The 21,569-nt window shown below is 37.0% G+C and overlaps 2 protein-coding genes across 2 annotated transcripts in view; both read right to left on the bottom strand.

Moving 5' to 3' along the window:
* The window catches only part of LOC306861803 (CCR4-NOT transcription complex subunit 4-like), a 31,113-nt gene extending 16,342 nt beyond the window's left edge, over positions 1–14,771 (bottom strand). Inside the window, exons 1-3 of the mRNA XM_079404286.1 lie at positions 14,571–14,771; positions 2,152–2,380; positions 999–1,196 (exon numbers count right to left, since the gene is read on the bottom strand). Coding sequence (XP_079260412.1) covers positions 999–1,196; positions 2,152–2,325 — 372 coding nt within the window. The 5' untranslated portion in view covers positions 2,326–2,380; positions 14,571–14,771. The remainder of the gene's footprint in view (positions 1–998; positions 1,197–2,151; positions 2,381–14,570) is intronic.
* Positions 14,772–15,737: 966 nt separating this feature from the next.
* Positions 15,738–18,917, bottom strand: LOC306861419 (toll-like receptor 1). Its single transcript, XM_079403658.1, has 2 exons — positions 18,819–18,917; positions 15,738–18,409 (listed from the first exon to the last, which is right to left on the bottom strand). The coding sequence occupies exon 2, from the start codon at positions 18,404–18,406 to the stop codon at positions 15,953–15,955; it is 2,454 nt and encodes an 817-aa protein (XP_079259784.1). The 5' UTR covers positions 18,407–18,409; positions 18,819–18,917; the 3' UTR covers positions 15,738–15,952.
* Between the last annotated feature and the right edge of the window lie 2,652 nt (positions 18,918–21,569).

Raw genomic sequence — 21,569 nt, 5'->3', positions numbered from 1 at the left:
GAAAAACAATGTAGTCAGTGTGATTCCACAATGCATTTTTACATTGACACCAGTAACTATAAGCAGTTTACCAATATATTACCAATATTGCAGCCGATGTTTGACTTTTTTTTTTTTTTTTTTACTACTCAGCATAAAAAAAAGACAGACTTTTATAAGTCATAAGCAGGACTTCTATCATAAGTAGGACTGAGAGAGCACAGGAGCTCCTTTTCTCTGTCTTCATTAGTTTACTGTTTTTAACAGTTCTGTCAATAATAGAAAGGCTATAATGCTTCTAAATATACTGTCAGCATTCAGAAAATATGCATTTATACATCATATTCACTGCATGTAAAATTTGCATTGAACAGTCATTAATATGATTACCAGTGCACAGACTCAATTTCTTTATATAAAAAAAAAATTAAATATTATGACAGGATTACAAAATCAAATAGCGTATAAATCTGTTTATTTAGTTCAAATTATTGTTTCTATTTGATTCATTTTCAAATGATTTATTTTGGATATTATGTAAAATGTAGTTTTAATTACAAAAAGGTTTACGGTTGAGTTATTTACTAATTTTAAATGAAATTTGGATACCTATATGAGTCAACCATTAGTAACTACTTGATTAGAGTCAGATTAAGATTATAAATCCTGCGAGTCAGGTGGGTCTTTCTTTTTACACAAAAGGATATGAACTCAAAGTATTTTAATGTTCTTTTCACTTGATCAGGAATGTTTTAGCAGCTGGGACAAATGCTCCTTACCTTAACCTTCAATTTTTAATATTTAAAAAATAGATAAGACCTTGATGGGACAGAAAAATGCGTACTTTTTCATATCTTGCTTGCAGATTTATAAAGCACAGAAACCAAGTGTGGGTGAATTTTGAAAGCTTACTACCAACTACCACCAAGATGAATATCAAGCTTTAGTGCAATGGAGTAATTTATCCTGAGTGAGAGGAACATCAGTTACACAGAGGTCGGTGTGTTTTGTTGAATCACCTCGGGATCGGCGAGTCTTTGTGAAAGGCCCACCACAAACACCAGGTTTCTCTGGACGACTCGCACACTGGAGAGGTGCTTGCGGTTCTCTGTGATCTTCTGCTTCCGCTCATTCTGCTTCTGCTTCTTCTCATTCTTTATCCTCTGAAGTTCTTCTTGAGAGAGAGGTTTGTAGACCGCAGGGTCTTCTGGATAGGGCTAAACCAAACATACGATCCTAAATGTTAGATGAAATCATTCTTGAAGATTGTGCTTCACTAAATGATTAATGACAAAATTATATTTAAATAATTTGACCATATCAGCATCAAATGGTAAAAATATTAAAATAATAAAAAATCTCATTTAATTAAATAAGATACTCAAATAAATGTCTGATTTTTCAAATCAAACTGTTTTCGTTTAATATTTTATAGCAATGCAAAATAATTTTCCCAAGTAAATAATTTAGGATCGATATATTGTTACATATTATATGCAACAATATATAGATGCATTTTAATAAGCAGCAATATAACACATAAATACACCAAAACTCACATAAAGAGCTGTCAAATACATTCTCCCGGATTTCCACATTTAATAAAATGGTTTTATATGCTATTTATGACTATACAACCCTTCATTTTAAAAATAAATTTTAATATAACACTGATTAAGGATCAGTGGATAAATAATAACATGCATCCTGCAAATAAAGGCTAAGGAGCTGCAGTAAACTGGACACTATAGGGACTGATTTAAGTGATTATCTGGGAGCGTTTAGAAAAAGAAATACAAGAACTGGAGGCTTCTTGTGCTGCACGTTGCCTCCACACAGCTGTACAGCAATGATAAAAATCAGGCAGACCCTGAGGCAACAGGAGGAGCATGAATTATTCCAGCAAAGCTCCCTGGGATGCTGAAGGTTAGCCATTAAAACTTATCTCCTGGAGCTCCCCAATAGAGCAGTTTCTTAGAAATAAATTAAAGTGTCAAAGGTTCCTTGGGTTAAAAATGTATAAATGCAATCAAGTGGTAAAGCCCAAATTGCAACATGTAAAACTAGATCTCATTTTAGTTTGCAGGTCTAATAACTTGCATAGTTTAATACAAGTAATCAAGGATGATTCTAACCAAATTAGTTTGTGTGCTGTACAGGCTCATTGGTTACCTTTCTGCAGGCCGGGCAGAGGCCGTTCTCGTCTGTGCGTATGCGATGCCAGCAGAAGCGGCAGATCTGATAGCCGCAGGTGCAAGGGAAGAAGTTGACGTCGTCAATTTCCAATGGTTCCATGCACAGTGGGCACTCCATGGGGTCCTCCTTCACCTCAGGGCTGCAGGACATCCTATGGCACGGCGCGGAGAAAAGAGCGGGGTGTTCTCACAGTTTAGAGGCAGACCTGATGAGAAAAAATATATATTATTTTGTGTTTTTAATTTAGTTTTAAATGCTATTTTAATACTTTTAATATGAATATCAAAGTTTTTAATAAGTTTAAACATTTCTTATATAATTGTAATAAAAAACAGTAATGTTGTATTTGTTTTTAAATGCCAAAAATTGTCAAACAAACAAAGCTTCTAGGTTTAGAAATGCCGCCAATATCTACAAAAATCTTGTTTCTTTCCAACAGTGCTTAATCTTCAGATGCGAGACAGAATTAGGCTTATATCACTCAAATGGTCTCAAAGCACACTAGACGTTGCAACAGAGAGCCAATAATGAGACTGCTACTAGTAAGAGTGTGTTTGTGTGTGTGGGAGGAGTTTAGAACTCAAGTCAAGAGAGGAATTGAAGGCATAATTGGAATCGACAAGCCCAAACACCCACACAAGCAATTGCAACGGTTTCAATAACAAGTATGCGTATCCTCTAGGGATCATCCAGTGAACTGATTGTCTAAATGTGCAGGTGCAAATTCAGCAATTACAGAAAATGAGGTTTTGGACCCTCATAAGGAACACCGATCCGGGGGCTCGTGACAAGGTTTGCATCTGGAATGTAGGATGCATTGGTTGAAAAGCAATATGATGTCTCTGTTGGGTTCTTGGGAAGGAATGTGACTGCTAACATCTTTATTTAAAAGCCTACTGAAAAATAATGTTGACATTTAAAAAATATATATATATATATATATAAAAAAAAAAACTGCCAGAGAAAAATGGGGTATAATTCATTTAATTTAGCAGGGGGTGAGATAACAGGGCTAATAGAAGCTAATTTACATCTTAGTGGCAATCGGTTTTCTTTTGGTCCATATGTGTTGTCACATTCTGATTTAGTGTCTTCTGCAGTAGTACTGAAGCCCATCTGAATAAACAACATGGATGAGAACAAATACAACAGTTTGTCCAAGACAGTTTCGTTCCCTGGTGGCACTTCCCCACGAGGTTCATTTATCAAACAATGTCTGAAAGAAGCTCCTAAATGGGAACAAATACAGGACAGCCTAGCGTGCATTACCAAACAAACCAGAATATGAAGCTTCCATCCATGGAGTGATTCATCTTTGTCACATTAAAGGTGTCCTATTATGCTTTTTCACTTTTTGAATTTTAGTGTATGTTTGTGCATAAAAAAGATCTACAAAGTTACAAATCTCAAAGTCCACTCCAAAGGGAGATATTTTGAGATAAAATCCCTTTAAGAACTACAACGAACGGCTCGTTCGGACTACAGACTTTTTTCCGGGTGTTGTGATATCACAAAGCGGCCCATCAGAATATCATTCAAATAAATCCTGCCTACAGAAAATCGAATGGTTGGAGGTAGGGGTGTGCGATATGACGATTTTTGATCGTGAACGATAAAAATGTCTCCACGATCTGCTTTTGAAGAAATATCGTAGTATTGCGCTACAGCGCACATTATGTCAATGTGCGCTCCATCTCTATATACTGTACAACACGACATACAGCAGTAGAGTTACTCTGACATGACACTGCACTTACTCACGATCGCAAAAGTATATTATTTGCACACAAGCCTTGCTGGTTAAATGTTTCTTTCGCGCGCTGGTCTGATGTGCTCTTTTTCTGAGCGCATAAGTTACACCTGAAGCACGCGCACTAAAAAGCCTGTCTAACAGCGCCTGATTACTCAACTAACTTATCTTTTGCGCAAATACCGTCAAAACACACAAGGTTTGCATACAGACTCAGTTGGTTATCTCTAAAATGAAAGTAAATAGTTAAGAGAGAAACAGATGGGTGCCTGTATATTAGATGCATGCAGGTCTTAAAGGGACAGGACACTAAACATGCTGTCGACTGTCATTAAAGGGATAGTTCACCCTAAAATTTAATTTCTGTCATTATTTACTCACTCACATGTTGTCCCAAACCTCTATTAATTTCTTGTGCTGAACCCAAAATAAGATATTTTTAAGAATGAGGGTAACCAAACAGTTGCTGGTCTACATTGGCTTTGATAGCAGGAAAGAAAAATCCTATGGAAGTCACTGAGGACCAGCAACTATTTGGTTTTCCACCTTCAAAATAGCATTTATGTTCAGCAGAAGAAAGAAACGCATTCAGGTTTAAAACAACTTTTGAGTAAATGGTACAAAAATAAAACATTATGACAGAATTGAAAGACATGACAGAATATTTATTTTTGGGGGAACTATTAATTTAACGTTAACAAAACAAAACGCAAAGAGAAAAATCACTCACTATTCTTGACTAAAAAAAAAACTTTAATACAGTTGCTTTAGGAATCAGTCCTAAAGTGTTTTATTTTTATATTGGTTCATTCAATTTCATTGAATGCTCCTGCTAAATACACCTATTGTACCTGAAAATAAAGCACTGTTTGTTTTATTTGTATATTATGTGTATTTGTAATGTGTACTGGATAATGATGTAATCTGCAGAATTTACACTTCAGTTATGAAACTATGGTATAAATAAATTAGGGATGCACAATATTGGATTCTTGCCGATATCCGATATGCCGATATTATTCAACTCATTTTGGTCGATACTGATGCAGATACCGATATATTTCCTTTTGTTTGAAAACAACACCAAGTCTCTCCTGTGCAGAAATAAGTTGATTTCTTCAAAATATTTTTCAGTTTGCAAAATATTGTTCATTTTTGGTTCGTTTTTAACAATAACTTAGAATTGAATAAAAAGTTATGAAGGTTTTTTAACAGTACATTGAAGCTTTGAAAATAAATATAAATAAACGGGATAAATTGCTGCATTTTTCCCCCCAGAAAGAAGCAGGGTTAACCCTAACATTTTATTTTAAGATGTAACATTTGTAGATGGTCTAAAACAAAAGAGTTGTAAAATTTTTTAGAGCTTTTAGAGCTCATGGTTTGTTTCTGTTTTTTTTCATGTAAGCTATAGCTTCTGACCATTAAATCAAAACATACTCATTTTATGACATCAATTACGGCTTTATTAAATCAGAAACAGTGTCTAAATGTTGTGTAGGCTATTTTACTTTTAATTCAATTAGAAGTAGGCAAACAGCGCCCCCTACAGATTAAAACTCTTTACCGAACGGGCATTAGGACCCGGGGGAGGCTGCAGCTGCAAATGCTTTTACTGTTTATACACCTAACACGTCATTCTGTAAGTGCTTTCACAGATTAAATGCAGAGATCCAAAACAGTCAGTCTAATCATCATTCAGACAACACTTTGCTTCAAGAATGAGCCACACTGCTGACGTGATCTAATCACTAACACACCCTGAGCACATGAGAGTTAACCCATTCCTCTTATCGGCAAGACATATCGGCATAACTTTTCATATCAGGCCGATGCCGAGATTTACATTTAAAGCCATTATCGTCCGATTCCGATATCAGTCCGATAATATTGTGCATTCCTAAAATAAATTCAACTGTATAACAGTTTCACTGCAATTCATGTTACAATGTTAAAATTAAAGAACAATAAACATAATACATATTACCGTTGCATTTATCTGTACACAGTAAATTCAGTTATTTTTAAGTGATTGTTGACATCGCATCTAAAATGCGATTTAGTCAAAAAAATAAAATTGAATAACGTTACCACACTAATATGCCTTGCAATATCCATGCGTGCAAAGGTTCTGCGTGTTCTTGTTCAATATTCTCGGGGTCTAAATCCAGCTCAAATTGATATGGCAATATTGACACCATCATTAACTATATCGGACCAGTCGGAATTTCCTGCTTTTTTTTTTTGGCCATCCTTATTGTTGAGCCTCGAGTACAGTATTCACAAAACGTTGTGGCGAATTTTTTTAATACTTTCGTACACAAAGCACACATTAAACTGATCTAAACTTACAGTAAAGACTATTATAATGTTATGAAAGATTGATTTCAGACGGAATCGCGGAATCCAGTCATAAAAACAGAATTTGTCAATGTTTGGATGAATTAATCAAAAGTAGGTCATTACACAAATCAAATCGCGATACGGACTAATATCTGTAAATATTAAGCCGCAAAAGTCGATTTAGGGTGCTTTCACACCTGACTCATTTAGTTCGGTTGAATCGCACTAGAGTTCGTTTTCCCTCTTGGTGCGGTTCGTTTGGGCAGGTGAGAATGCAGCAAATGCACACCAAAAGCGGACCAAACAAGTGTACCGAGACCTCCTTGAAGACGTGGTCTCGGCATGCTTTCAAACGAACCCTGGAGCGGTTCGTTTGTGGTGAGAACGCGATCCGACCCAGGTGCTCGCTAAAAATCGCTAGCCCGACGTCCCAGGGCTATTGTGTTTTTCAGTCAGGCTACCAAAATGTATCAATGCCCTGCCCGACGGGCTATCTTAAAAATACAGGGCTCCCGCAGGTCCTTTAAAACTCTTCAATTTAGTTGCATCAAACTAAAGGCCATAAAAAGTTTTAAATACGTTAAATGGTATAAGAATGTCTTAATTATAATTTCACTGACCAAGCCATATAACATCAACTCTGCACTGGATATTAAAATCCAAAATATAGTGAAAACACTATTTAATAGAACAGTAACAAGATCGGCAGATTAAGACATTAACTTGTGAGCACAAAACACAAGATACTTCTCTTTTCAAAATAAATAAGACTTTATTCGATAAATCTAAGACATGTAAACTAATCTAACACATGAACACAAGCATTCACGCATTCACACATTGCAGAAAGAGAGAAAGTAAGGAAAGGATGAGTTTAAGAGAATGGAAATGTGAAATCCCAAGTTTACAGCAATATGTTCAATTGCATAGACCTGAACAACCAATCACTTATTTAACCCTCGCTTTGAGTTTCTCAATGAGGTTAAAATTTATATTAAATACACCAATTCAATTAGAACCTGGAGGTGTTACTTGCTTGCTATGCCTGTGTTAAGGGGTTTCCTTTGTGTCGTCGTCGTTGCAGAAACGGGGTTCCCGAAGTGTCTGATTGGTTGAGAGTTCAGTAGTCGTGAAGTGACGTCTTGGGAAGCCAATGGAGTTGTGGCTGGTAGAAGTTGTGGCGGTCACAGACTCCAGTTGAACTCGGAGACGAGGCGTGGTGGCAAAACTTAACTTAGTACACGAAACTCACAACGGAAAAGAAAATAAATTAAAGTAAAAGAATAAAAGGATGTAACGAGACTAGGTTGGTTTTCTTCCCATTGCGGTAGCAGCTGGCACGTGGGCCAGAGCACGCTCAAAGAGCAGTGTCAAAACGCTGTGGCAAAAGAGAAGAGGAGAAGGGAGAGGACCAAGAGAACATTTTTAAGAAGAGAGAGTTTGATGGTGTCCTGAGTTTTTAAACTCGGCTTTCAGACCGTCCCATCTGGACGTCTTGACTGTCCTTGCTCGGGGTATTGCTTTGTTTCGCCACCCCACTAATAAATCAACATGTTATCTGTTCAGTCAGAGATACAAACTTTACAGGCTCTTGCAAAGTATACTTTTGAACTTGATTTCTATAACAAGACTATGATGCATTTGACAAAGAACTGATTGGAAGAAACATTTAAAGCATGAATTTTCAAACTCATACATACCAATCATGAATATTACCCTTTAAGGCTTAAGCTATTCAATACTTATTAAAAGCAAGACATACACAATGAGTGATTAAAACAAAGATAGTCAAATGTGGGGGTTACATACATAATATGCAGTTATGCATAGAAATTATTAGTTTCATTAAAAATTTAAAATTAAAGTCTTTTAAGATGATTTTAGGTGCATATGGAAGCAGACAGTCTTTGTGAACCAAGGAATTTCAGTTGGGTTCTTTGTCTTCTATGTGTGGGGGTAGTCAGTCTAAGGAAGCTCGTTAATTCAGCGTGGAACCCATGTGATAGCCATCTCTTTGATCATCAGTCCTGATTACTTGCCCCAAATTTGACGGTCTCCTTCCTGAATTGGAATTATCAGTGTTCTTTTGTCTCAAGGTTGTAAGCTGTTTTGTGAAAGCGGCTCGCTGGTTAGTTTGCTTGCTTCAGACTAGTTGGAGCTAGGAATCTGATTTACGACATTGTCCTGTTTCCTTGGGGCCTCTCTGAATTCCAGCTCCTCGGGTTTCAATGTTCTGATGCATCTTAAATTTGTCTGATTCAGTCTCTGATATTCTACAGCGATAAACCTGTATTAAACTGCAAAAGACAATGATGCAATTGAATAAATATGAGCGCTGCACGTTTCAAGTCAAAACACGGCACGGATATCTTTATGTGAATGTATCTGAAGGGAACTGACTGTCCTCAGAAACGTATCGTTGGCATTTTTATTTCATCTTACCTGTAATGCCTGATAAAGCAGCGTTTATGAGCGCGGAGGGTGCTGCATTGTGTACAGTCGCTAACGGGGAAACCGCTATATTAAGCTGCTCCTAAAGCGCCACCTCGTGGCAGAGAATGAATTTGTATTTCCAATAAGCCTTTCTTGCTGTTTATGGTCAGATCATTGCAAATATCGACCCACGTTTTTAACAGCAGACACATAGATTTGTAAATGAGAAAAGTTAATGTGCCTTCTAAAAATCTAAACAATTAGACAGTGATATTTATTTGTTTTAATTTAATATGAATTTATATGCTTGATTTATCCCTTTTCATGAAAATGGTCTAAAGGCTTGAAATGCTGTTGTATTAGATTTGTTTTTTGTGAAAAACTATCTGAACTGTAAATCATGTAATTTTATGGCTTAATACTGTATGTTACCATAGACATTGTCCAACCCCGCTCATACTGTGTTCATTTTACTTGTTCAGCTCTTAAAATAGGTCATAAATTGCCGTAAATTAATTTTTTTTAAAGATTCTGCAGATACCTTGTAAATAGTTAAATAAAATTCCTTCCTTCACAATTGTTGATATTTGTGTATTGAAATATTTTTTATGACAATTAGACTCCTATCTGATTTTCTATATTTAAAAAAAAAAAAAAGTTTTTTTTATTTTTATTTGGGCTTGTTAAATTAATTTTTTAAATTTTAAAAATCTGAAGAGTACCTGCCCAAAGGGCTACCAGGGATTTTGACAGTGTGTGAGCCCTGCGATCTCAAACAGACCCAACTGCAAAAAGAACTGCGCATTTTTGTACTAAACCAGCTGCCGTAGTCAGCTGCGCTGTGCATTATTATGGAATGAGGAAGTGTTTGTTGACAGTTTGCAGTTTAGCATGGCAGGTCGCGGACAAACTTGGGGTTGTGAGGAGGTGCGGAGCCTCATAGAAATTTGTAATAATAATGTAATAGCAGTGTGCGGTCTGCTGGATTTTACTCCTGTCTTCGTTTACTTCCGGGAGCACCGTTGGAATTTTCCCGCAAGCTCTTTCTGACCAATCGAAAAGCAGTTTAGGGAATGAGTTCAAAGACACATCTAGCCAACACCAAAACGGCTAAAAATAGCTACAATGTATAATTTTTTGCCTTTGGTCCGGATCAAAGGAACCAAACTACAGATGTGAAAGTACCCTTAAATATGAATCCTGCATGTTCTGCGTCTCTGTATGAATGGAGCAGACGCCCGGTTTTGTTTACTAGTTACATATACAGCGCGCGGTGATTTCAGCATCTGCCGTCTCAATGAGGACATAAATACATGAAAAATATCTCCAAAACTGATCTGAGAGTCACTTTGTGAGCATTTTACCATTTCATTTGAGTAAAACTAGCATCATATCATATACACAGAACTTTAAAGGCATTCACGGCAACCCGTCAAAATAAAAGTTTGGTTTAACTTAAAGACATTGTGCCAGAAATAGGCTATATTACTATTATTTAGTAGAATGTACGCAATACGACTACTACTGAAAAATAATACAACTTAATTTTTTAAAGAAATAATCACAAAATATTTTAATTTTAATAGTAAATCCCCTTTATTTGCCAAATATAATTAAAATATAAATTAAATCAATGTTTTATGCCTTCATCTGATAACCAGTAAAATTGAAATACACAACACAGAATTTCTGAGGGGGGAAAACATTTCATAAGGCTACTGTAAGAATAAATAAAAATTGTGTGTATGCATTCAAATAATTAGACATGCTAAAACACAGAATTTGGTAACAACAAAGCATAAGGTGAGAAAAAAACTAAACATTTCATACGGCCCCAAACATGATGTCATTTTTGTTACACTTTTAATAAATAAATGTTAAATTGTATAAGTTTAATGATTTTAATTAATTAGACATGCTTTTTGATTAATAAAATTTAATTTGACCATTATAAAGGAGTCCAAAAAAAATTAAAACAGGAAAAAAACGGAATCCAGAAAAATTTAAACGGAAAAAACAGAATTTAGAAAAAATAAATAAAACGGAATTTGGGAAAAAATAAAACGGATTTCATAGGGCCCTATTTACTGCATTTCTGATCAAATAAAGGCAGCCTCGTTGAGCATAAGAGACTTCAAGAACTTTTTTTTTTTTTCTTACTGACCCAAATTTTCAAACAGTGTTGTATGTATACAGCTTCACAGCTAGCACACAGACTAAAAGCCAACAAAGCTCCAATTGTCATTTCATAGGGTCTTATGGTCACTGTCAGTAACGGAAGCACCAGGAGTACGAAGAGGAGGCAGCGTGTGGTTACAAGAGGATAGGGGGAAAAACGGGAGTTGTCTAAAAATATCCCATCCTGGCCAGGCAGAGTACAGCAGGAGGAGTCAGTTCCTTGAATCTCCCTATAAATGGGAAATGCTGATTGAACGCAGGGGGCGGTCTGCGCTACATGTAGGGTAATCAGCACTTCCTCGGATCGACAAAGTCTCACCCCAGCTAGTAAGGGGGGCGCTGGGGATATTGCAAAGCACAGTCTCCTTAACACGCCAATATGGAATTAGAAACAGAGTGTGAGGGGTGTTTTTGCCGGCCCCAGGGCCACGACTGTATGGAGAAGGAATTCCCACTGTCGGTGAGGATGGGATTCCTTCCCAGCAGAGGCGGATATCAGCTCTGGGTAATGAAAGCTTTCCGCTGGCCCCTGCTGGGGATGATGCATAACAAACATTTAACCATCACTCTTGTAAAAAAAACAGATTTGATTCCACCACAATGATTATAAACCCCCAAGACACACTCAAGCTGTGCGGGGTTTGATTCCCTCTGGCATCCAACATCACATGCACATGTTGTGAAAGAAAGATGCATAATATGGAACAAAACGGGGCAATAAAAGTCACAAGATGACCTTTAAAATTAAGACATAAATGTTGTGCAAAAGGTCTCCTTTCTGATTATCGCAGTTCAAAGAGTACAAATCCTGATTTGACTTCCAATGTAAAAGCAAATCTGGATTAAACTAAACTGAAATAATTATGCTTACATTGAGCAATAAAGCCAGACTCACTCACAAATTTCTTTGGAGCAGACACGTTAACAAACATGTTTGCAATGTGACTAAGGTGCTGGGAAAGCGTAGGAACAAATGATAATCTAAACCTACAATGTTTGAGTTTTGGCGACGGTACATGTTTTTGTGTATACATTAACCCAGAGTTCCGTGGGAGCTGAATGCTGAACGGACGGCCTGAAGAGCCCTCAATAATACTGTGTGCAGGGGTGAACATGGAATGACTTTTCTTCAAAGCATACCGAAATCCTTGAGAAAACATTCAAACGGCTAATCGCAGGCTCATTGGGCTTTTGGTTTCTCTGCACCTCACCGAGATGCTACAGCACACCCATTTAAAAGCAAAACTGGAGTAAATTGAACATTTCTGATAGCTCACTCACAGTACTAACAACTTTGAGTATGCATGTATGATTCAGAAAACTTTCGGCATAACTTTAAATAAAAAGCCAACATCTGAAGACACAAACACAATGCAAATATCAGGAACATTGTGACATCTAGAAGCAAAAATCGAAGGCTTTCACAACATTTTATGATAAAACATCAATAACCACACCAAAGGATGAGAATAACAGCTGTGCAACACCAAATACAGCAACTTAAAAAAAATAAAATAAAAAATAAAATCACAAGATTAAGTCTTGAGAGCAGACTTATATAGTCTTCGGCACCATTTTAAAAGTATTTCTGTAACAGGCAGTTAATTTTATATGCGAGTGTTTTTGAAATGGACTTTGAAATTTTGGTCATAACGCTATAACCCTTAATAGTGTCAACATTTGAAACCATAAAAACAGCACAAATCTCAGGAACACTGCCAGGTACAAACAAAACTGAAGGGTTTCATAACACTTCATGACAAATCTGCAACTTAAAAATCATAAGCTAAAGCCTTAAAGATGGACTTTGAAGGGTGGTGAACATGTAGTTACATCAAGTCAAGTCTGCCGCTCTAGTACACACTAATTTCAGTTAAATATCCTAATACACAACTACAAACAAATGTCAACTACACATTAAGACAGATTGAATTCAAAACATCATGATGTTAAATTTATAGTCAAAGGCTCTAAAAGCTGCCTTTTGCTTTGACAAATGTATGCAATATGGTGACAATTAGAAAAAAGATGGACAGTTGTCTCAGTTGGCATCATTCTGATGTCACAGAAGAGCGTAGCTGAAATTATCAGAGTGGGAGTCGTGTTCATTTGTGGGCTGCTCTTCATGAGCAGATGGAAGAGGCATCGGCAAGGAATGAAAGAGATGCCTTTGCCACAAAAACTATTCTGGGCAGACAGAATAAAGGCACTAAAAACACTAAAATGTAACACAAAAGGTATCCATTTTCAAACGTATCTGCAATAGCTTTAAATAACAAAACAGCCCATATTTCCAGATCTTACCAAAGTTGAAATTAAAAGGATTTTTTCCTGTACCGCCAGGATTGCAGCTGACCCGTTCGGACTGAATGTAAAGGTGCAAATTAACTTTTACAACCAACTACACATAACCATAACCAAATAGCACCATTTCTATGCAACTGAACACAAAGGCAGATGTCCATTCAGAATGGAATCATATAGCACCGGTGACTCTTGCCAGAAAATTGTCTCTCAAACATTGTGTCTGGCACAAACAATGTCTGATGGTACACTGGAACCAGGCCATGAAAATCGGTCCTCTTAAAACCCAACTGTTATCGCTCCCAAAGCCCAACACAAGCCAAACTCTCTCGTGTTACCCTCTTACAAGGATCTTTAATTTGCGCCTGCATAATTGTAACTGGGAAACCTTCAGTTAAATTAAATCTTAGCTGTCATGCAACAAAGTAAAGTGTTCAAGGAAAAAGTTCAACCCAAAAATTAATGAAACTGAATGGACAATCTCAGCCATTGCATCTGTCTTTCCATACAATCAAAATGATTCTACCCAACATCTCACTTTGTGTTCCACAGAACGCAAATAGATCTAAAAATACAGTCACATCTGAAAGACAAAACGCAGATGGTAAGCTCAAAAGGCCCACTGCTGACAACAGTATTAATAATGCACACTCAACAGAAACAATGTTGCAAACAAACACAAATATATCCTCTTCTGAGAGACTCTGGCTTCATATTATTTATTGTGGAAAGGATAACAGGTGCTTTTGTAGGAAGCACCTCCTGTCAGTGGACTGCCTACTGAAACGGGCGCCACACACAATAATAAAGGGTGTGGACAAAAATAATATAAACTGCAGTAACGGAGCAATGCCAATATTACAGAAATATTAGACGTAATATCCTTAAAATTATTTTTGCTCAGAAAAAAACTGCAACTTCCTAATCAAATAAGGAAATTCCCTCTGTCAAAGTACATAACGTATGCATGCACAGAAATGAAATGTGTTTCCTTGTTAATGCCTTTGAGTCAACCAGCTAAGCTAGCACATATGGAAGTTATTTAACAGGCTAAATACAAACTAAAATCAGTGTACATATACTGTGTACTGTCTACGAGTCTGAATGACAAAAAATAAGTCAGTGTTTGGCGAAGTGAAGATTAATATTCGTGTATTTTATTAAAAGCCGGTCAAACGGTGCGGCTAGCGGCTAACTTACTCGGCTAACTGTACGACTAATGTTAGCCTGCCAGACTGATGAAACACACAAAACAAAGGCATTTCCAGAAGAAATGGACGTTTGAGGGAGAAAGAGGGATGTGGTATGTTATAAAGAGGTGAATTGAGAGAGGAAAGCAGCTGAATGTGGAGGCGGTGGACAAGAGAGGCCTTGGTGGGATACTCACCCTGTCTATCTGTACAGCTTCACAGCAAATAAAATCTATCTGAACGGCCCAGGTCTAGCACAACAGGTCACAATATAAATTCCCGGGTGGTTTGTCCCTGCTCCTGTGTGATTTGATGCGAAAACACCAAGCCTTGTTTCTTATAGCCTCTCTGTAGTGCGGTAGTGCCTCCTAACCACCATCTTACATTGAAATAGGGAGGGGGGGGAGGGGGGGGGGGGGGGGGTGTCAAGTAGTGACTTTTCCGCGCATGCGCAGTTGATGATGGGCTTGGGCGTATGTGGGTAATGTAGTGTGCAATATACAGTGGCGCTGGAAATGTTTAGAAAAGTAGATACATTGAACTATGTGTATTTTCACCTTTTTTTTTAAAAGCAATTTGTGATGTTATAAATTTTGTACATCTGCAAAATGTAGTAACTGCAACGTTTGTTGGCAAATAAATGGCTTAATATATCTATTTTTACATTACCTGTTACATTTTTCATGAATTGTTTCATAAATGTTTTATTGCCTAATGTTACTGTTTTATTAGAGCAAGTTGTCATGCGTTTTAAACTGTAGCCTACACTTTGCACAATTTATAAATTACAATATATATACATATTGGCCAATTATAGCTTTATATTGCTGTTGCATGAATTATCTTATTGTATGAATTATGTATCATAATTGTTTTACTAACTTTGCTGCAGATTTTCATGTTGTAAATTGTATACCATTTGCAACAAATATTCATTTCAGAATTTGAATTACAATTGCACTGTTTCATGAATTATGTTTCAAAATTGTGTCAAAGTTATGCATTAGCTATACATCACTAAAGCCAGAATACTACTATTACTACTTGTAGTAATAATAACTGGGGTAAAATGTGCCACAGCCCCAGTAAATTAAACATCAGTATTTTTTCTTTCTTTAAATAATTGACTACTAAATAATAATAATAATAATAACTAATAATAATTTATTTACTACAAATAATAATAATAAATACTGGAGTAAAAATTGTGACAGTTTGCCCTATATCAATTTTATTATCTTTATTATTACATCACTGAACAAATGTAGTATAAGTACTGAAAACCTGAACTCATCAAGTTTATAAATCAAGTTTGCACCACTTCTGAAGTTCAACAGTAGGTGGAGACATAGGCCAAGGTTTTTGGAAAGAATAAATTTAATGTTTCCATGATCTGGGCCGGCTATATGAGTCTAAACAAAGAACACATTCATAGTTTAAAAAGAAATGAAAATATCCTGAATAGAACAGATCTTTTATTCTGCACGAAAGGTTCATGCAAGCCAGAAGCTTAAGTTTCTTTTTTTAAATCACAATTTTATTTACAGTAATATGGTATTTCAAAAATATAAACAGAATTTCATTCTTTAACAGGCACAAGAGAACACATTTCAGCAATGTCTGTGGCCACATCCTTTAAAATCTTGCTCTGGTCTAAAGTCTGCAGAATAGCTTTGAGATTGCACCAGAACACTCTCTGCTTGCGTTCATCTGCCGGCCACTCCAGGTACGTTTTCCGCCTCAGCAGTGTTCTTAACTTTAGAAACTTTTTGGGCAGAGAGTCTGCTGGTATGGGCTCCAACAGAACGAAGACCAGAGAGTCGTCGTTCACACTGATCGCCCTGTGCTGGGCGAAGAACAGTTCATAGTTGCACCACTCGCTTTGCACAAAGTGTTTGGACAGGATGAAGAGGCTCTTGTAGCTGTCCTCCACACAATGGATTATATTGTCCACAATCCACTTCCCAGGTTCAAAATCTCTCTCATGGACGCAAAGAGACAGGCCTGACCTTTCTAATTCAGGTACTAGCTGAGATCCCACCCAGGTTGAGTCATGTTGGCTGTAGGAAATAAAGGCATGGTAGCGAAAGGTGGCATTTAGCAGTCGATCAGCCCTCTTGTAGCCTCTCCTTTTCACTCGGATCCAAACCCAAAGCATTTTGGTGTACCAAATACCATCACAAGCATAAACAATGATGGCTAGAGCAATTCCCACCACAGATAACACCGACAGAACCACAGCAGCCTGCAAGCCTGGTTGACAGGACAGCCATTCGTGCTCATACGCCTCCAAACGTCGACCAGAAAACAATGGCGGGGTGCTGCAAGTGTAATCCTGGGGCCAATTTGAGAGAAGTGATTTATTATACGCCGTCATGAACCAAAAGGAATCGCAATCACAGCTAAATGGATTGTGGCCGGCTTTTAAAGTCCTCAGCTTGGGGAAACCTTCCATTGATTTCTGGCTAATGAAAGTAATAGCGTTCTGGTCAATGTGCAGGCTTACTAACATAGGAGCCCGAAGATCCTCTGGGATGACCTGTATGCTGTTAAAACTCAGATAGAGGTACGTTAGTCTGGGAAACGATGATATAATATTTAAAGGAATAACACTTATGCCTGTCTTCGAAAGGTCTATCTTTTGGAAGTATGGAGATAGGTAGTGAAACACATTGTTTCCTAAATTGTTGTGGCTGAGACTCAACTCAATCAGGTGGGGCGGCCAAAAACATGGTTTGCCAATGGAAACAGAGTTGAAACTCAAGTCAAGAGACTCTAAGAACTTCATATCATTGGTGTTTTTGGCAATCTCAGCAAGGTCTTTGAAACGGTTATGGCTTAGCGAGAGTTTCCTCAAGGCTGGAAAGACTTTGTGTGATGAACAACCAATCCACCAGAAGCCACTTTCATCCAAGAGGTTGTTTGACAGGTCCAAGACTTGTAGAGATTTTATGGCTGAAATTAGATTGCATGGAAGAATATTCATTCCGGTACCGGAGAACTTCAGGTAGGTTAGTTTGTTGACTAGTTCCATACTCATGTTAAAAGTGGGGTAGTGGTACTGATGGTGGTGTACACCATCAAGTACGAAGGCTCGTAGATTCGTGGTGTGATTCTGCTTTGGAAGCTGGAAGCCATCAGGAGTGTCCTCATTGTATGTGATGTTTAAAAACACAGTTTCCTCAAAAGATGATTTCCAAACATTTTTGAACAGTTTCACCATCACAGAGCTGTTGAGCCAGGTATCTACGATGCTTAAGTAACTGAGGACACGCAAATCTTTAAAAGCCATGAAAGGATCAGTCTTGATGGTACATTGGTCTGGAAATAAATTTACAAGCTGAATTTTTTTAGTTTGTGTTTGATCAAAATCCATAATCATGTCATTGAAGATGTCGAAACGCTGGCAAAAAGTCACTTTCAGAACAACTTCCTGTAATGATTTGAGTTGCGAAAAAGAGCCATTTTCATAGTTTTGTAATTCAACTCCATTTCCAAATATGATTTTTTTTAAATTAGTGGTTTGAAGAGGAAAAAAGTCCTCCACATTAACAGAAGTAGCGTCTTTACTACCGATCGCAAGGATGGAAAGGTAACTTAAGTTACCAAACGAGCCTGGAAGTGCATAACTGGGATATGGGTTGGTGGATAGGTCTAGGATCCTTAGCTGGGGCAAATGCAACTTAGGAATGACTGTCAGATGGTTGAAGGAGATGTTCAGTACTTTGATTTCAGAGTTGCTGCTGAAGGCATCAGGGGAGATGTATTGAAGTCCACAGTGTGTGACTTTGAGGAAGCAGAGATTGGTTAAACCAGACAGGTCACCGTGAACAATGCTGGAGATGTTGTTGTGGGACACATCCAAGTACTCTATGCTGATTGATAAATGTGATGGTATCCTTGTTAGATTATTATTGGAAAGATCTTTAGTGTGCTCCGTCAAAGTGGAACAATATCCAACTTCTTTGCCATGTGCTTTTAATGAAATCAGTAAGAGACGAGATATAAGCACAGGCCAGAAGGTGGACGTCATCCTCTGCAAAAAAAGTTTATATGTGTTTAATATAAATAATTAATAATTATATATGCATACATTTATTTTGCTAAACGTGCAACTGAATAGCTAAATATATTTAATATATATATTTGTGTGTGGATATATATATATATATATATATATATATATATGCATATGTAAATATATATATTTTTAAATACATAATAAAACATTTAGTGTATTAAAAACCTAACAAAATAATATAATAAATATAATATTATAAAATATAATTAATAACATAAAATATACTATTTCCTGTACTGTAGATTATTTTAACATATAACATTAAAACATTAGGCTAAATTATTTCTATACACTTGCTTTGACAATAAATAATATACAAATGATTTATTATGACAAATATTAGAATAAATAAATGGTTGTTTACCTTATAAATGAAACCTGAATATCTGTAGTTCAATAAATAAATGTAAGAGTTTCTTCCTATCCATTTACAGCTTGAGCTCTGCTATGCACATGATTATGTGGCTTTATAAAGACACGCCTGCTGGTTTTAACCATATTAACAAAAAAAATTACACAATGGTATTTTATGAAGTACTTGAACTTCCCTAAATGCACAATACTCAACTTCTCTAAATGCCTAGGGATAAAATCTTAAAAGGGCAAATTTCTCCAAAGTAATTTATATTAAATGTATACCAAACATTTAGTTTGTTTAGTTTCGTTACTGAAAGGTTGCATTTTAATATGACTTACCTTGTTACTGCACATTTGCATATTTACTCACCCATGTTAATGCTTATGTTAAAGCTGTAGTTGCAACACCTTCGGTGCTATCTGTTCTATTTATTTACTGGGTGTGTTTATAGAGAGAGAAACGGATTTCACTGAAAATGTTAATGCACTAATTAAATGTCAATACCAGCAATCAGGGAGAAAACAACAACAACAACAACAACAACAACAAAAAAACAGGGGATGCCAGGGATTTGTTTAATAATGAGCTTTTAAATATTTAACACCAGTCACAATGATAACAGTTTCAGGAGGCAGAAATACCCAGCATTTTCTTGTGGTGACTCTGAGGTCAGGTGTAAAAGGAACAGTGAAGGGACTTTCCTTACCACTGTCTTACAAGAACACATGTTTACATCTGACATGTGATTATGCACCGTTTATAATATGAAATGAAGTGATTAACAGAAGTTGATTTAAAAGAAAAAATACAGTCAGGTCCATAAATATTGGGACATCGACACAATTGTAACATTTTTGGCTCTATACACCACCACAATGGATTTCAAATGAAACGAACAAGATGTGCTTTAACTGCAGACTGTCAGCTTTAATTTGAGGGTATTTACATCCAAATCAGGTGAACGGTGTAGGAATTACAACAGTTTGCATATGTGGCTCCCACTTGTTAAGGGACCAAAAGTAATGGGACAATTGGCTTCTCAGCTGTTCCATGGCCAGGTGTGTGTTATTCCCTCATTATCCCAATTACAATGAGCAGATAAAAGGTCCAGAGTTCATTTCAAGTGTGCATTTGGAATCTGTTGCGGTCAACTGTCAAGATGAGATCCAAAGAGCTGTCACTATCAGTGAAGCAGGCCATCATTAGGCTGAAAAATCAAAACAAACCCATCAGAGAGATAGCAAAAACATTAGGCGTGGACAAAACAACTGTTTGGAACATTCTTAAAAAGAAGGAACGCACCGGTGAGCTCAGCAACACCAAAAGACCCGGAAGACCACGGAAAACAACTGTGGTGGATGACCGAAGAATTCTTTCCCTGGTGAAGAAAACACCCTTCACAACAGTTGGCCAGATCAAGAACACTCTCCAGGAGGAAGGTGTATGTGTGTCAAAGTCAACAATCAAGAGAAGACTTCACCAGAGTGAATACAGAGGGTTCACCACAAGATGTAAACCATTGGTGAGCCTCAAAAACAGGAAGACCAGATTAGAGTTTGCCAAACGACATCTAAAAAAGCCTTCACAGTTCTGGAACAACATCCTATGGACAGATGAGACCAAGATCAACTTGTACCAGAGTGATGGGAAGAGAAGAGTATGGAGAAAGAAAGGAACTGCTCATGATCCTAAGCATACCACCTCATCAGTGAAGCATGGTGGTGGTAGTGTCATGGCGTGGGCATGTATGGCTGCCAGTGGAACTGGTTCTCTTGTATTTATTGATGATGTGACTGCTGACAAAAGCAGCAGGATGAATTCTGAAGTGTTTCGGGCAATATTATCTGCTCATATTCAGCCAAATGCTTCAGAACTCACTGGACGGCGCTTCACAATCCAGATGGACAATGACCCAAAGCATACTGCAAAAGCAACCAAAGAGTTTTTGAAGGGAAAGAAGTGGACTGTTATGCAATGGCCAAGTCAATCACCTGACCTGAATCCGATTGAGCATACATTTCACTTGCTGAAGACAAAACTGAAGGGAAAATGCCCCAAGAATAAGCAGGAACTGAAGACGGTTGCAGTAGAGGCCTGGCAGAGCATCACCAGGGATGAAACCCAGCGTCTGGTGATGTCTATGCGTTCCAGACTTCAGGCTGTAATTGACTGCAAAGGATTTGCAACCAAGTATTAAAAAGTGAAAGTTTGATTTATGATTATTATTCTGTCCCATTACTTTTGGTCCCTTAACAAGTGGGAGGCACATATGCAATCTGTTGTAATTCCTACACCGTTCACCTGATTTGGATGTAAATACCCTCAAATTAAAGCTGACAGTCTGAAGTTAAAGCACATCTTGTTCGTTTAATTTGAAATCCATTGTGGTGGTGTATAGAGCCAAAAATGTTAGAAATGTGTCGATGTCCCAATATTTATGGGCTGTACATATAGTAGTATATAATAGTTGGGTTTGTCCATATTTCACCCAGCGCTGGGTTGTATTTAACCCAGCATTTTTTTGGAGTGTGTGCTATTCAAAATTTCCAGCAAAATATTACATTATCTGTTTGCTATTTTTACCTTCTTTCTCTATGCTATATTTGAAGTAATATTTGGCAACTATACTAGTGGGTTTTGGCATTTACGTGTAAACTCTCCAAAAAGTTTTGAAACATGAAACAAGGAAAAGCAATACCTAATTCTGTCTGCTTTTCAGAGAAATTGAATGTGGTTATCTATATGACATCATTTAAA

The sequence above is a fragment of the Barbus barbus genome (genome assembly GCF_936440315.1).
Source record: "Barbus barbus genome assembly, chromosome: 42".
NCBI lineage: Eukaryota > Metazoa > Chordata > Actinopteri > Cypriniformes > Cyprinidae > Barbus > Barbus barbus.
The sequence above is the reverse complement of the archived record's forward strand: the minus strand, read 5'-3'. Positions and strand labels throughout refer to the sequence as shown.